The 17,929-nt window shown below is 41.7% G+C and overlaps 1 protein-coding gene across 5 annotated transcripts in view; it reads left to right on the top strand.

Moving 5' to 3' along the window:
* The window catches only part of LOC133351507 (transcriptional enhancer factor TEF-1-like), a 35,384-nt gene extending 19,188 nt beyond the window's left edge, over positions 1-16,196 (top strand). For all 5 annotated transcript variants that reach the window (XM_061566770.1, XM_061566766.1, XM_061566767.1 and 2 more), the window contains 3 exons: positions 7,221-7,361; positions 9,765-9,917; positions 11,966-16,196. In XM_061566770.1, the coding sequence (XP_061422754.1) occupies positions 7,221-7,361; positions 9,765-9,917; positions 11,966-12,079 (408 nt within the window). In that variant the 3' untranslated portion in view covers positions 12,080-16,196. The remainder of the gene's footprint in view (positions 1-7,220; positions 7,362-9,764; positions 9,918-11,965) is intronic.
* The last annotated feature ends 1,733 nt before the right edge of the window (positions 16,197-17,929 follow it).

Genomic DNA, 17,929 nt, shown 5'->3' on the forward strand with positions numbered 1-17,929 from the left:
CACTTTCAGGCCACGTGAGTTGTCGAAGGTCTCCGGTGGCAGAAAGTTGCCAGACAGAGTTCACTGGACAAAAGCAGATGCTAAGCTAGAGGCCCATTGGAGCCACTTGCAATATCAAAGGTGTCCCTGGCAGGCGGTCGTGCGGGACATAGATCACGGAGCAGACTCCGGTGCCAAGCTAGGTGCATGTTGAGACCACGCGGATTGCCAAATGGAAACGGACTGGCGGTCACGGGATAGACCCAGGTGTTAATGGTTTCACTGCTTGATAAGAGATGACTGGCATATGAACCACCTGTGCTGCCTACTGTGCCAGCTTGCTATGTTTAAGCCGCCTGGCTCTCCGCTCATTATTGACGCTCGCACACAACAAAGGCAGAGATCCCTCGTGTAGCTTTTAACAGAAGCTCTAAGATGGTATGGGGAGAAAAAGTAAACCTCAAACCGCTATCGAACGCTGCTCTATTCAGCAATAGAGAAGTACGGAATATAATCGCCTAATGTTTCGGGCAGCCGCTGGCCTTCACAGCAGAAAGGGCAACAAAAAACAATCTTATTAAATCGAGAGTTATTTATTTTTTTCGAAGATTTTATTTTTATTGTGCGGATATATAATGTCCTGCAAAATTGTTACTTGGAGAGATACGTGTAAGGGATTTTGTATCGAGCACAGAAAGCCCCAACTGGGTTTTGGCCGGGGTTAGTTGAGCAATCGCGTTTTAGCTGGCTTGCAAATGTTAGTTTAATCTCAGCATTTCCTTTGTAAAATCCTTTGCAAACACAGCACCACCTCTACTCTACTTTAAGATGACTTTCATGATAATAAGAATGTCTTATGCCTCATTTAACCTGTCCTTATACCACCTCATAATGCATGCAAGCCTACTGCATTACCCATTGCATACTTACACAGCCACACGTTTTCAGCTGCAGCACTGCAATTGCTTGCTCACAGCACTGCTGTGCCTCCACGAGAGGGAACTCTAGAGACCGCGCCTTAGGGTTTTTTTTGTCCTCTTCTATGCCGGCCAGACCTCTTGGCGTAAAGAAGTGGGAGTACCCACACTTTACCCCACCGTGCACGATCTGCTGATCAACTAACTGGTCTACACATACTGCTGGTGTGGACAGAGGTGGTGGTGGTGGGGGAGATTTTTAAGATGCTCGCCCCATTACTTCAACCGCCGTGCCCTGAGATAAAGTTAAACTGGCGACCTCTGGATTGGGAATCCAGTGTGCTAACCATTACAGCACGGCAGCTTCGTGCTGTGCCTTCTGAACCCTGAATAATTAACGGGGGTCACCACTCTCCCTCTCCACTGCTGTACCTTGCTCTTTGTCCCGGCTTGAGTCAATATTGAGCGAGTCTGGTTGACAGCTGCCTCGAGCCGATAGGAAGGCCCTCTCTGCTCCTCATGCCCCCCTCTCTTTCTCTCTCCTGCCTCACCCCCCCCCCTCTCAGAAACCAACAATAAACAATAAACACATTCCCAGTGCAAAGGAAATGGATAATAGTGCAGATTAGCAGCACCCACAAAGCATTGCTTCAGACTGTTTGTCTCACCCGTTGCTATGAAACACAGGAAATCGTATAATTTAGAAATCTATTCATTAACTGTTTGTTTCATTTGCTGCACCACCTGTGTGTTACTCTGTTCTCTTCTGGTAGTTGTTGTGTACGATGTGAATGGTGAGTGTTAATGTGTATCTTGCAAGGTATTTTTCTCCCCATACAGGGCTGACAGCCAGTTTGTGTTTTTTTTCTGCGAGGTTAATACTTAATTTGGAGCTTTCGTGACTGCAGGAATTACTCTTTGGTTCTTTCGGTAAGTCACGTATAAGGAGAAAATAATAAATTAAATGTTAGCATACGACGTTTCGATTGCAACGCAAGCAATCATCTTCAGGTATAAATGAAATAGAAACACAAATCTAGTATACTTAGAAATGTAATGTAATACAACGGAGAGTCGGATAACATAACAGTCAACACCCTACCTAAAGGTTAATACTTTACACTCCGTGCTTATAGGGAAGCGCATGTGCTCTAACCAGTGATCTGCCCTATTGACCTTCCAGTATTATGTTAACTAGCAGTATGAATTTAAAACACTCAAACTCCGGACCGGTGTTTTTCCCACGTTGTAGCAGGCAACATGGGAAGTATGTTCATAGTAAGTCTTGGCTGCTGATGAGTTCCAAACGGGGAAACTCAGGATTTTCACGTTTAAACAAATGCTGCCGTTTAAAAATACGTCTGGAAAGGCATACGGCTGATAGAATAGAATATTTTTTTTGTGAAAGTATGGAATGGAAGCTGATTAAATTATTCCAAAATGCTTGGCCTTAGTATCATCAAAACTACTACCACACGTTGGGAAATACCTCACAGACTGGTTTCTACTGTGAAGAAAAGTGTCAAGAACACAAAGGAGGACCTCCTTGTCTGTCCATCAGCCCGGCCTTAACATGAATCTGCGTGCGGTGGCTATCTCGCTGTGCTGGAAACCCAGCATCGATCTGTAAACCTGGGTTTCCTGGCCATGGCTGACATTGGTGGCAAGCGATATCCTTAGGTCGACTCAGCCTTAAATGAGTACCTGGTGCCATGTGTAAACGCCAGCATTCGGAAAAGCAAAGACCGATCACAGATCCTGCTCATGTGCCATGCCTAATAGGTGCTCACTTATAGCACTCCCCTCAACAGCTTTTATGGCTATGCGAAAGATATTTGTCCTCGTGTGTATATGTTTAGGGTAGTCAAGGATGTGGATATGTTGTTCGAAATGTTCCAAGTAAATTGGTTCACATGTGATGCGGAAAGTTTTTAATTGTCAAAAAATTGTGAAAAATATAAATGTAACATTTTCACATTCAGGGCGAACAAACAACGTGTGTGTGGGGAGCCGTCGTGTAGCAGTTCCGGGTCGAGTTCGATTCTTGCTCACGGCCAACATCGGTGACGATTATCTGAACCTGTCCTGGGCCTCCCCTAGGTCGACTCGGCCTCAAATGAGTATCTAGTGCCGTGTGTAAACATCGTCACTGGGGAGACAAAGGCGGCCGGGCGTGGTGTTGGCCACCCAACCCTCTTATGCAATCGCGGCCTTTATAGGTGCTCGCTAACAGCACTTGCCCCAACAGTTTACTCGGCCTATCTGGGGGATCTTTGTTTTTGCAGTTTGTATGAAGATTGCCTTCCGTGGCAAGAAACTGACAGTGCCAGCTGGCTTCGCTATGAAATGTTCAATAGGAGTATGATGGACAGTCCTTCCTGCCTTTGCAATGGGCAGGCTTGCATGGTGCACATTTCCATCGAATGTCGCCATCTGCTGGTAGACAAAAAGTTTAAACGTTTTGTATGCACGGAATGAAGTCTGCGTTAACCTCACGACACGTACTTGTGGTCTGCATTCAGACTTGATTCCATGCAAAATATATCTATTTGGTGTTTGAAACATCTTAACACCTGTTTTATTGCCATAAAAGGTGAAACCTAATCTTATTTTTCATATTTTGATACTGGCAAAAAAAACATCCCATGATATTTTGTATGCAGTTTCATGTTGGCTTCTTTTCCACAATATGATGAATGTCAGGGACACACTGGATTCCACTCCCAGAGGTGTGTTGCGTTATCACAATTGAGGGATGTGATCTGATTAAATAATAATCAAGCGTGTCATTTTAAGTGTTAACAACTGCAATCGTATAATTGTTTGGATAAAGATAAATATGTCATCGTAACCAGAGCCTGTAATGGCACCAGATCTTGCCAATGCTTTCTACCTTCTGCCATATCATTAGCACATAATTGATTATAAATTAAGAATCTTCGATTCTTACCCGTGTAACTCTGCACATCTATCATGAACCTTAAGAATCTACATTAATCAGTACACATTGATCGTTACACCTCTGCTGTATGTGTGGCGTTGTGATATTGTTATTTTACTTTTTTATATAATATGTTGTATTATTTTCTCGAACCATGTTATATTCATTTCCCAAAAATATTTCAGGTACATCATGCAATTTGCACGGTGAAGCTACAGTACTCATAATTTGCCGTACAATTTGATATTTTTTTACCTCTGTGAATGTGTACGTATTGGCCATATTTGTGAAAGTGATAGTCTAGGAGAAGCGTTGTGGTTGTTAAGAGCCTATGTTATGGTTATGTAGTATATTTAAACATCTGTTTAAATTGTTGAACAGGCTTGTTTTAAAGGGAATGGCGTTTGAGAGCTGTTGGCCTAAGAAATGTAAAACCGACATTTAATACATAAATCTCCATCCTCCCGTTTGATGTTTATCTCTAAAGTCAATAAAGAAAAGTCATGGGGAAGGGCTTTTTTTTGCATCAGCCTTTTGAAAGTAGATGTGGTGTATGCTTTCACGCTGGTGTTTAAGTTATGTGGCTGGACATCTTCAAAAATTTAAGTAAACTTGCTTGAATGGCCAGGCTCACGAGTGGGCCTTAAAATGGGAAAAGCGCAAGACTAGCCTGGCGAAAAGGCCGAGACACTTGAGCGCACATCAACGTATTGGCCATACGAGGAGCAAACGCAGCGCAACTGTGCTTGTGATAGAACGCACAGCCCTTAAGCTCTTTGTCAGTGAAGGGAATTCTGCTGTGCTGTAATGGTTAGCGCACTGGATTTGTGTTCGCCGCTTCAATCTCTCGACAACGTGGCGGTTAAAATCAGGCGCAAGTTTATTAAATCACCCCCCCTCCCAACACAACCCCCGCCTCTCTCTTGCCCAGGAATATAAAAGGGGTCCACTACAGTTAGTAGAGCAGCAGATTGTGTGTGAAGGTGGAGTGAAGTGTGGGCTGTCCCCACCTCTTCTCCATGATGTCTGGACAACGTGGAAGAGAGAGATAAAAAAAAAACTGTCAAAGGAACAATCTCAAGCTGATTGAACAACTGTGGTGAACCCATTTATACCGCTCAGTGCACAGAGGAGAGGAATGGATTTCAGGAACATTGCCCATTGTTTCAACTGCTGTGCCGGGAGATCGAATCGAATCGATGACCTCTAGGTTGCAAGTCCAGTCTGTCAGCCATTACCCTACAACGGCATCCCGAGCCCTTCTCTAATAGTCTAGCCAGCATGGGCGAGTAGGCCAACATACCCCCTAGATGGGCTCTCTGGATTCCCCTCTAGCAGAAGGCTCGTCTGGCAGCAGTGGCACGAGCTTGTAGTTCGGGGGCTGCACCTTTATCTAAACTATACCCAGTGTATGATGCAGCGCTACCAGAGCTTGCTGGCGGAGCCACGGCATGTCGTGCCATCTGCTTTAAGCCCCGTTTTGGAAAGCCTCGTGCGTGACGTTTGACCTAAGTGGGTGACATTGGGCCGCGTTTCAGAGGCAAAGTTGGCTCATCCTGAGGGAGCTTTCCACCGTGAAATTGTCAAAGGAAACATGAGAGACTGTTTTAAAGGCTTCTTGAGGATTAAGAAGGGTAATCGAAAGGGTGCACAGATAAATGCTCGCTACATGAAATGGTTTGCAAATGTCACTTCAGTGATGTTCGGGCCACAGAGGTATCGGTTGTTTTTTTTGTCAATGAGATGACTCGGCTTTAAAAGTAAGCTGTGGCTTTTCAAAAATAAATCTTACATGTTTAGAGGAAAGATTGGGGGGATGAAATAGCCTGTTGACAGATACTGTATTGCAGTAGTCTTAATTGTCGATCTAGGTTTCAGGTTCTGATACATTTTTCACGACAGATGTTTGCTGTGTTGTATTTCAACTACGGTAGGTAAAATGGGGTTATGTAGCCCGCAATTAAATTGAGTAGCGCGCTGCCGTGAGCTTTTGTTGTTTAGGTTTTGTGCATTAATGGGCGACATGGTAGCACTTGTGCCTCATAACAAGAAGGCCCCGATATACCGACTGAAGTGCATTTTTGCATTACGTTTGTATGTTCTCTTCCCCCCCCCCCCCTGTACTGCGTGGTTTTCCTCTGGGTTGTCTGGTTTCCTCGCAGAGCTCATTAAAACGCACGTGTTGGTGTAGGCCAGGGGTTGGTAGCATGCTACTCCGGAGCCTCGTGCGGCTCTTTAAGCACTGCTTTGTGACGTTTTTTATTAAGTACCACAGTCTCGTTTTCACCACATGCATTGCGGCTCTTGAAATATTGAGGGTATTTTTTTTTATTACCGAATTCGAAAAAAATGGCTCTTGTCATTTTGGTTGCCAACCCCGGGTATAGGCCAAACATCCCAATAGTGAAACATTAACTGCTAATTACTAAATTGGGATTACACACAGCACCATCAACCCCCTACTTTGAAAACTGTGTCAGGACCTTCCTGAACTATAGATGAGGGGAGGCTTTCCTAGGTAAGCAAACATAGTCGTCATAGTAATAGTCCTGTTCGAGGTTTTGGTTTGTGTGTTAATATTTAACCTGTCAAGAGTTGCCATGGACTGGCTTGCCACAAAATAAGGGAATAGCACCACATCTTATCCCAAATCCACGTTCTCCCGATGTAAAGTCACACGATCTTGGGAAGAAATTGGATATTCGTCTGCAAGAAAACATGAACCACTTTTATTTTTTAGTTTTCCTTCAAATTAAATATTATCCTGCTAAGACCTTGATGTAAATGGAGAATCCCAAGTGAAAGCTGATACGGGCACTCGCATTCCTAATTGCTCCCAAATTTCCCTCTTGAAGTCAATGTGTCACGCTCAATTGCACTGATGATGTGTATAAGCGCGCAAATGTTTCTTTCTTGAATTCACACGTCAAAGATTAACTCACGTCGGTTTCCTTGGTGTGTACATTGCCGTAAGTTGTCAGTTAGGATGTAAGAAACTGTAAAATAAAAATCTACATATTTTTGTTTACTTTGTTTTTACTTTACTGTTTAGCGCTTTATGGTATGAAACATTGGGCTTTTTAACCAGACTTTAACATACATGTCAGTAGTGCGTGCCAGAATGTTCATTTGGGCAAATGCAAATCATCGGGTGTGCAGTGTCGCATCGATTCTTCGATCAGTCTCTTTTGACACTTACCGCAAATGCATCGAATCGCACGCGAGAGTCTGTTGCCTTCGGTTTGTACAAAGTGATTTAATTTGCTCACGCGTCGGCTGGAGCCGAAATGGTCAGTAAAAATCATCGATTCAACGCCGCCTCACTTTGGCCGCTGGGCCTTGCGCGTTTGGCCCATGCGTGTATTTTTTTTGCGGTCGCGCAGGCGGACTTGAACACGAACATCCAAGAAGAGGCCGGGGCGTTCTACGGTGTGACGAGCCAGTACGAGAGTGCGGAAAACATGACCATCACGTGTTCCACAAAAGTGTGCTCGTTTGGCAAGCAAGTCGTGGAGAAAGTGGAGGTAAGATGTTTTTTTAAATCCTTTATATTAAGTTCACTTGCTTGCTTGCTTGCGCGCTTACGACCGTGCAAATTTTTCAGTCGTTTTTTAACCCACTTCCTGTGATCCAATCGAGCTGACATTTTGCACACAGACTCGTTGTGCGTGACAATTTATTTTCGTGAGAAAAAAAATTCCAAAATTTTCCACTTTTTAGGGAAAAAAATTTCATATTTAATTTAAAATACCAATGTGATAAAAATGAAACTCTTACTCAAGAAAAACAGAAATGAATAATAAAATAAAACCGATGCCACGCATATAAAGGATTTATAGTGAAAAACTTTGTTTTTACGGGTTAATTTTGTATCTTCTTTTATCTTAGGAACACGATGCTGGGTTCAAATCCTACACCACTTTCTGTAATGACGAGAACAGCTCGGGTTGTCACGATGTGGCGATGCTGCGATGATGTGTACATCGTACGACACGATATGCACGATAATAGTGTCGTACATTTTCTAAATATCGTTCTATCCAAGTTGTCATTGCTCATTTTCCTTTGGTAAATCTTTTAATTCCGGACACGATATTTATGACGTAATTTACTGAGTAGATAAAGTTGTAATACTTTGCTTGATTGGTGCTTAGCAAGATGTTTGTTGGAGCAATTTAGTCGTTTGTTATTACTTTTTCACAACTGGCAACATGTGTGTTATGAGCATTGCAGATTGTAAAGTTCGTTTTGTTAAAATACTCATGGTAGGATTATGTTGTGTGAACTTCAGTTAAAGAACTTGAGAATGGGCTTTATAATTTAGAAGTATAGCAAATCACAATAAAAACAATAGATATTTAAATTAAATACTAACATGTGAGAAACTGATATTGCTATCTTGTTAATATAGTGAAATTACATTTTGTGTAAAAAAAAAATCACAGCAACTCTCGTAGTATCAGCCTATTTTTGTGTTATTATGACAGTGTTGTTCAGCCTGCTTGTACTTTGCTAATTGGGGATCAGGTGTGTGACTCAGGGACACTCTTGGACCTGATTTCGTGGTGCCATACATGTCTGATATACAATAGGCCACAGCGCTTTGGTAACGCCCTGAAGAAATACGCGGGTTGTCTTATGGTGACAAATGAACCACGATCTCTCTATAGTGCCAACTTGAAACCATGCCCACCACTGGACAGTCCCAAACAGATATATATTTGAAATCTTGATATTAAACACTCTAGATTTGAAGCTTTCGTGACTGCAAGGATTCATATTTTTAGGTTTTTTCGGTAAAGTCACGTAGGTAAAAAATTAAAATTAATAAAAGTAAAAAAAATCACGACGTTTCGGAGGCAACACAAGCTTCCGTCTTCAGGTGGAACCGTCACAGCATGATAGCTGTATCAAGTGAGAGAAATTCCAAGAAACAGTATTTGTATATATACTGGTTGAGGGTGGGAGGAGCCAAGGTAGGCTCTGAATCTAATTTTTGTGAGGTTTTTTTTTACTTTTAATAATTTTAATGTTTTACCTACGTGACTTTACCGAAAAAACCTAAGAATATTAAACACTCTCTCCGCAGCTGCACGGTCACTCAAAGAAGGCTGTGCATCAGTGACAATGCTTGCTGCTCTGAATTGTGCCTCTAAAATATTTGATTGTCTTTGGCTATAGGCGGGTCATGAGTGGGTCACGTACCATGGATTGAGAGTCAATAAACCAGCAGGGGGGGTGGTGTTTGAGCATCAGTCCCATCGCCGTTCCGTGCAGAGCAGCCCTGGCACGCGTCGTTTACAGACGCGTCACTCATTCACATTTAAAAGCACCGTCCTTTTATGTCCAGGCCTCGCACTGTCGTTCGGATATTTTCTTACGGCTTCGGGGTGTGTATCGCCAGCTTTTTGATCCGTGATCATATTTCTTTGTCATAATCAATAATTGTCATCGTCAAAAGGTCAACCGTATTAAATAATTGGAGGATGTATTTGAAAGGGTGTGACATTGCCAATCTCAGAAAGGCTGAAAAGCAGATAGCTTAATGTAAAAAATGTGACCTCTGTCCAGTAACGGTTCATCATACTGTCTTATCGCACGAGTTATGTGACCCACTTTAGTTTATTGTGGGATTTTTATACCTCCTTGGCACCGATGTTAGCCGAGTTTTATTCCTGGCCATATGAGATGTACCGTTATATTGTTGATTGTAAATGCCTGGTTTTATTTTTGTAGATTGCTTCATATAGTATACCTGTAGAGAAACATCCATTGTGAAAATTTCATTAAGTAGATTTAAATGTATTGTTAATGTTACCAATGTGGATGAGCCCATAACAACAATGAAATGAAGGCTAAAATCCACCCATGGGTCACGTGACTCCTCGCCTCACGAAAGCGCTCTGCTCCCCCCCCCCCCCCCACAGACGGAGTACGCGAGGTTTGAGAACGGCCGCTTCGTCTACCGCATCCACCGTTCCCCGATGTGCGAGTACATGATCAACTTCATCCACAAGCTCAAGCAGCTGCCCGAGAAGTACATGATGAACAGCGTGCTGGAGAACTTCACCATCCTGCAGGTGCGCCTCCCGCCGGCCATACCGATTCTCCTACCACTCGCCCTTCTTTTTTCGTGTGGCTGATGTAGATGCAGAGCAACGACTACAATTTCACATTCAGATGGTGAGGCCAGACAACCGTGTCGGGAACAGCGGAATGTTTCGCTCTCATGTCTCCCTTCGTATTTGTGGATCGGGGCATTGCGTCGTTATTATGTTGTACGGTCTGTTCTGGATGACCGCAGTCGCACACCACTAGGCAGTTTAAAATTTTCCGTTTGTGCATCAGGTAAATCCGCATCTGCCCATGGTTTGTGTAGTGGATACGGTTTAGGGTGGACCATGAGCTTGGTGGAAGATCAAACTCGGGTAACTTCAGCGTTGAGTCTTTCACTAGCCCCGACACTAGCCCTGCTCTGTGTATGCACCACCTCTTGGTGGCACGCTCCAGGTTCAGCAGTAGTCCCCCAACTCCTGCTCAAAATGAGCATCAATTACCAGATCATAACCGTACATCACGTGGTTGAAAACATGTGCATTGTAATGAAGAATTATTAGTCTCATGCAGGCACGAAAATTATTGATAAGTAATATTCCATACATCTTATCGCTTAAATAACTTTTACTGAAGCCTTTACACCCCTTTGGTTCTCAATCGTAAAACAAATTATAATGTTAATTAATACAAAGGTTTGCTGAAACAAAGTAGTGGTACTTGCGTGCCTGTGCTTAATTTGTGTTTTGATGATTTACCTTCTAAAACAATCTGGCCATGTCTCGCACCCCCAGAGAGGGCATCTTGCACCCCCAGTGGGTGTGTGCACCCCAGGTTAAGAACCCCACTGGGTTAGGTGAAGGTCCGGTCAAAGCCAGTGCTTCAGGTTAGAGCCAAAAACCCATGCCCATCGTTCCACACGGTTTTAAAAAGTCCCTTTTATCGTCAGCTTGGACGAAAAGGAATAAAACATTTGTGCTGGTCACCGGCGCCTGATTCCACACACACTCTCACAGACATCGCTTTGAAGTGATGCCTTAAGAGTTACGAGCCGCGGGAGTACACAGAGTCTTGGCAGTTGTGCTTCTCCACTCCTTGAATCGATTATTTACAACTCAGTTTTTGCTTTAATGTGGCTCCAAATTAGACTAATTTTATGTAGTGCTCTTGGTAATCCTTTGCAAGAAAAAAGAAGTATTGTTTCGAGCTGTGGGTATCTGAGAAGAGGTGGACGAAATTGCTACACTTACACGAATGAAAAGACATTTCTCTGCATCCTATGTTCATTTATTAAAAACATATGGACATTTTAACGTGTGTTGGTTTGTGAGTGCAGTACATTTGCTAAAGAGTATGTATTTTTCTACTCACTCTGTTGATTCTCCAAAAGCTTTTACACGAGTAATTCCGTCTATTTGTGCCAAAAAAGCTAATTTCAAACCAAGTTTTTTTTGGCTTACTAATTGTTTTTAAAAATATTATTATACATTTAATTGAAATGCGAATTTTGTTCGTAATAAATAATCCATGCCCCCAAAACTTGCCAACTGCGCGGGCTTCTTTGCCTCAACATAAGGCTCTATTATTTTATTTTACCAATCCTGGCTTAGCTAACTTTTCATTCAAACTCATTGCTACGTAAAATTTCGATTTAAAGCTTTCGTGACTGCAGGGATTCATCTTCTTGGTTCTTTCGGTAAAGTCACGTAGAAGGGAAATAATAAAATAATTAAAATTTAACATAATAAAATAATTCTCACGATGTTTCGGCCGCAATGCAAGCAGCCGTCCTCAGGTGCTTGCGTTGTAGCCTAAACGTCGTGAGAATTATTTTATTATGTTTTATTTTTATTATTTTATTATTTCCCTTCTACGTGACTTTACCGATAGAACCAAGAAGATGAATCCCTGCAGTCACGAAAGCTTTAAATCGAAAGTTATTGACACTGTTTATAGAAAGAAAAACGTACACGTACGTCATCGCAATGGCAAAAGGGTTTTGTGTTTTGACCAGATGCTCTAACTCTGCGTGTGTTTCTTTTTCTTCTGCTCCTCGTCCCTGACCGCACTGCAGGTTGTAACCAACCGAGATACGCAGGAGACGCTGCTGTGTGTGGCGTACGTATTTGAGGTGTCCACAAGTGAGCACGGTGCACAACATCACATCTACAAGCTGGTTAAAGACTAAGCCCCATGCCAACCTGTACAATCGATAAACAAACTTCAAAACAAAAATCACTTGTAAAGTACCAGTGCCTCAGACCCTGTTTGGGATATCGTCTAAAAACATGTTTGAGCCTTGTGACAACACTCTAGCAACAGGTTAGAGGATTACTAAGGTATGTTTGGTACTGCTTAAGTAAGGGAGGCTTAAGGGATGGGTGATTTAGTCGTAAAAAAATACAGAACAATTGTAGATGTTGAAGCATCTTGTATTTTATTATACTGCAAAAGAGTGGCTATTGGGGTACACCTTAGATTTATTTCTATAAACAGTGTATATTTTTTGGAAAGTATTTTGTAGAAGAGACTGGATATTTTTGCTGTCGTAGGAAACCAATCGGTACTTGTCGTCGTTTCATTTTAATTTAACAACCCCCTTCCTCCCCTCATACGCCCGCACCCCTGCGATGCTTTATTCACATTTCCGGCTTATTTAGAAAGTTCATATTTTTTTCCCCTCGTTCAGTCAACCATCGCGTCATATCTGCACATAGTCTAGTTGCACATTTTTTTTTTGTCTTTGTGAAAGAAATCACTTTGTGTCGCTCATCGTGAAAGTGAAGGCATTTGGAATTTAATCGGTCTGAACAACATTAACCAAACTATTTCTGCCCTCAATTCCCCCACCCATTTATCTATACGTTTTAGATATCCCGTTTGTCATAACTGAACCTCACACGCTTGTACTTAAAGATTTTTTTCACGGTACAAGGAACGAGTTCCGTTTGGATGCGCTGATGTAAAAGACGGTGGTTATTTGTTTAAAAAAAAGAAGTCACCTTTGCATTTTACTAGACGTTGCAATTGATGCAATAACATTGCAAAGATTCCCAGGGGCCTTGGATTAACTTTGACTGTGTATTGATACTGTGTCCTGCCTTCTTTTTGGAAATTAACATTGGGTGCCTATGCTGTAGTCCGTACAAAATATCAAGTGGTTTGTAACTCAAAAATAAGGGTATTCCTAGGAGAAAACAGAAACAAAAAATGGGAAAATAATACTGAAAGATTATATATATAAAAAAAAAACACAGAGCATTTAAATATCCATCCAAAGGCTGCATTTATGTGTGTTTACGACAGTTCACCGGGAAATGCCTTTTAGTCATTTTACAAGTGCAGTTCAGCAGCCAGCAAAGTGTTTCTATAATCAAGACTGTTGTGTCGGTCTGTGGAATGTGATTCTGTAAAGGGGAAAGAAAGCACTCTGTGCCGTCTTACGCGTTACTGTGATTTGAAATTAACAGGTACATTTATTTACACGGACGGTACTAAAAGTGTCATGTGGTTTAAAGTTTTGGTCAGTTTAAGTCCGTCGGCTCCGCGTGACTTGCTTCGTTGGTGGTGGGTTCTGAGCTACTGTATAGTGATCTTAAAATAACACGTCGGTTAAAAAACTGAGCTTACACTTAGTGACGTGGGAGAATTTTTTTTTTAAAGAATAGCGAGTAAAAAAAATATATGAAAGAAAAAAAAGGCTTAAAATTTGGAGGTGGCTAAAAATCATACATCACGTGCCTCAATGGAAATTTATACAAAGGTTTCTGGCTTTCTAAAAGTGTTCTTTTTGTATGTTTAGAGTGTAAACTTCAGTATCATATAAAATATGAGTAAGGAACATTACCTCATTCTTATGCAGGTTTGTGTACATACATTTTTTCGTGTTGAATTACAGTGCTTGAGACAAAAACAATAATTGTGCGTGACGGCTGTCCCAGCGCTGTGCTTTCTCCCACCATAAGGCCCACCCTTTGGCTGCCTAGACTTGCTTTAACTTAACAGACTCGAAATTTGTGTTTTTGTTGTTTTTTTGTTTCACGATCAACACACTGCATTGTCACTGCAATGGTAAATAGTCATTATTTACACTCTGTAGATTCCTCCGAGCCCAATTATTACGTCGGGGTTCTTGTAGAAGACGGTGGAATGACAACGTAAAATATTCAAACCCTCGCAGGGCATGTGTGATTGTCTATCTGTATATTCACACACGTCGTATGCAATGTTCATCTCGACATGACTTGTTTTTTGCCCTTGAATTTTTCTTTGAGAGAAAAAAGGCTTAACACGGTGTGTAACCCAAACCCTTACTTGTCAGTATGTACGTGTTTGTACACTTGTGGATAGAATGGGTTTTAGGGACCCCCCCTCCCCCACCCACCCCTCTAGGTATTTAGTAGTTGGGTCTTTGTTGTGGTTCACATTAAATCAGGTCCTCGCAATCCATTCAAGTAAATGAATTGGTAGAACACTGAAACTCGCTCACGTTTATTAATGTATAATAAACACAAGACGTTTTATTTTTTAACTGGCACTTTTCGGGCTGCATAACAAATTGGTACGCTCCAATTTGGTCGTAACATTCACTTCGTTCATCTGGCCGCGCCCCCTCCACTAACCCTCGTGTGCCAATTTGTTTTGTGTGTTGGCATCTGGCTTTTATTTAGGTAATTGAACTTGAAAAAAAGGGATACAATATGATCTTTGTGACACTTGGACACATTGTTTTAATACTCCCCCCCCCCCACACACACACACAACAACCCGTGATGAAATGAATGGTTGCAATTGGCCCGCGTCCCACACACGGGTTCTGCCAGTGGATGGGGGGGGGGGGCACGTTTTCTCTCTCTCTATAAGCGATGGCCCCTTTTTGTGGCAACTTTCACGAAAGTTAGCGGTGCCCTTTCCAAATCCTGGGAGCGACTCGCCACGCACGCCACCTGTTGCTGTCAGTGACGCGTTTTGTATTGAACACACGGCGAATTGTGTGTGTACTGTCTCTCATACTCGTGTGTTGTGAATCAAAGTTGTACCCAAAAGTGTAGCAAACAGTACATATTAGGGATGAGTTTAGGATTAAAATATATATACTATTCTTGGGGGAGATTTGTGAGGATAATTTCAGATGTTCTGATTTTCAGAGCATTTACACGATCGGGTTATTGAACAAAAGTGACGTTACCACACTTGAAGCCACTTGAAAAATTGCAGAAGTGGCATTGTGACGTTTCCCACAAAGTTATACTTTTGCATAAATCCGATTTTTTTTATTATACCCACGGATCAGCCAAATTTTGTATCTCGGCCTGAATTTTTGATTCTTTTTTTTTTACGGTTTATTTAAAAGTTGGGAGCAACATCCCTCCTACATATATCACGAACACATACACACGCCCCTATGGCCAGGGAATTATTTTCCCAATTTCTATGTCGGGTTCAACCTTTCTCGTTGAATGTTTATGCCGTGCTGGATTCCTTTGGGTTTGGAGGCTTGCAAAATATGATTAATATGAAAGAAAGCCTTGCATTGTTAATGAGTCCTAGTGCAGTACCCTGTATGATACAACTGCTCAGCAGGGGGCAGTATTCACTACCATTATTATATACTCTGAAAACAATGCAGTGATGACACGTTTGGCAATGAATGAGTTTCATGTATGTGCGTTTTATGAAAGGTAGATGACAAGTTTTTACTCCTGGTTGATGATATAAATATGTAATATAAATTATTTGGTTTATAACTGAAACTTGCAGAAATTTTCTTTTTTTTTAATGTTTTGATCATTTAAAAAGTTTATCACAAGGGTAACCAAAAATTATATATATGTATCCATACCTAATTTGGTAACTTGTTTAAACTATTCTGTTGTCCATAATGGTGTGGGAAAGGGTTGTCTGTATTGCTGTTTGGTGTTGGTTTTTTCAAAAGTATGCTCCATGTATGGTATCTTGTTACATATGGTGGCCGTGGTATATTGCCAGTAATGCTGGAGACTAAAACACACACACACGAAAAACCTTTAAAAAAAAAACACAAAAAAATGTACCCTAACAGTGCTGTTACTCTAATTGAATTCTCTCTTGCGAGATCCAGTTAATCATGTACATCCATGACAGACCAGTGCAATTGATTGGTCCTATTATCAAGGCCAAAAGCTTGTCTCAACATTAACATGTCTTTCTTACGCTGTCCTTACCCACTGCCTTCTCAAACTGAATATATACAAATGCCGTATTTGTTGTGTTCATATTATTTGTGCCATTATGTTTGTACGTGAAATAAATTTCGTTATACATGACCGATGCGTTGACTTGTCGTGTTTGCGTTTTTTCGCCTGCGTGAAGAGAGTTGGGCGCCCCGGTGCAATTGGTATTCGAACGCAGGTTGAAGTCAAGTTACCTGATGACGGTTGCTTGTGTTGCAATCGAAACGTCGTATTCTATTTCGATTTAAAGCTTTCGTGACTGCAGGGATTCATCTTATTGGTTCTTTCGGTAAAGTCACGTAGAAGGGAAATAATAAAATAATAATATGACTTTGAGACCCCCCCCCCCTCCTACGCATTCCACAAGTAGTGACTAATCCCATATCTGCATTTCCCATAAATATGCTAAATTCCTCTGTTGATATGCCAATTCCTTTGTCAAGGCGCCCTTCCTCCCCTAACCCAGCTTAAATATACGCTGCCAAGCTTGGTGGTGTTCATTCAGACGCTGTCTTTCCGACAGACCTGTTCTTCACCTGAGGACGGCTGCTTGCGTTGTGGCCGAAACGTCGTGAAAATTGTATTTTGTTATGTTTTATTGTTATTATTTTATTATTTCCCTTCTACGTGACTTTACCGAAAGAACCAAGAAGACGTCGTATTCTATTATTTAATTTATTTTCTTTCTACGTGACTTTACCGAAAGAACTAAAGATGAGTTCATGCTGTTTAGGAAAGGAAGTGGGTTTGTTCGGGACATGTCCCCTCGAAGGGATCACTGCAGATGGTGAGGAATAATGATGGGATTGGCAACCAAGGAATGGAATGCATCAATCAAAGAATATTTGTACCGATGAGATAGAGTGATTATATGAGCTCGTTATATAGATAGGCAAAAAACGTCTAATCGTTGACGTCGATGCTTCGGTTCTGATATATCGATGTTTTGACGTGCACGTTGATCCCTCTCTGAGAACATTGGAAAATGTGTTTTCCTTTTGATGTTTTGTTTTTCATGCCGAAAATAAAAAATATAATGAAAACACATTCCTGCGGAGGGAGCTGGTAGGAACGTTGGGTTGCTCGGTCAATGGCCAGGGTCAACGGCGGCGTGGTGTATTCCGCAAATATGGCCGACTGTGAGGGTGGGCACAAGCTGGCGTGAGTAGGTTAAACGTTGAGTTTTATAAGGGCACCACGGGGTGATCAGCCCCTCCCCACCCAGCCCCACCCCTCCCACTCCCCACCCAGCCCCTCTTCACCCAGCCCCACCCTCCCCACCTAGCCCCTCCCTTCACGACGGACGGACGGACACAATAATCCTCTGTGGGCTGGTGTAACCAGGAGGTTCCTACCAGTAAAAGAACACTCACTGGTCCCTCTCCAAACGTAGGTGACCGGTGCATACAGTGTGGCCCAAAAGTTAGGTAACATATTTAAATTTACAAATGACACAGAGGGTGATTTCATATTTTTTAACAAGTGTTGAAACTAAACTTCCATTTACATTAATGCATGCATGAATTCTCTTTTTAAATTTATTTAGGACATTTTTTTTAAAGCTTGCCTTTTTTAGCATAGCAAAAAAATTAACTCGTCTGTCTTTTGGCAGTTCTATTTCCATTGTTAATTTTAATCTGAAAAGGAATAAGAACAAAGTATAATGATAATATATACAATTTTGACTTAAATAGTAAACAATTAAAATGTTTAATGCCAGTGTTGAAATAAATGAAATATCCGTTTGTGTCCAGACTTTTCGGACCACCCTGTATAAAAGAGATAGGTTGAAAGTGAATATTCTGGAAAGTAGAAAAGTGCTGTTT

Source organism: Lethenteron reissneri, chromosome 37 (genome assembly GCF_015708825.2).
Source record: "Lethenteron reissneri isolate LAM-NWPU_2019-01 chromosome 37, ASM1570882v1, whole genome shotgun sequence".
Taxonomy (NCBI): Eukaryota; Metazoa; Chordata; class Hyperoartia; order Petromyzontiformes; family Petromyzontidae; genus Lethenteron; species Lethenteron reissneri.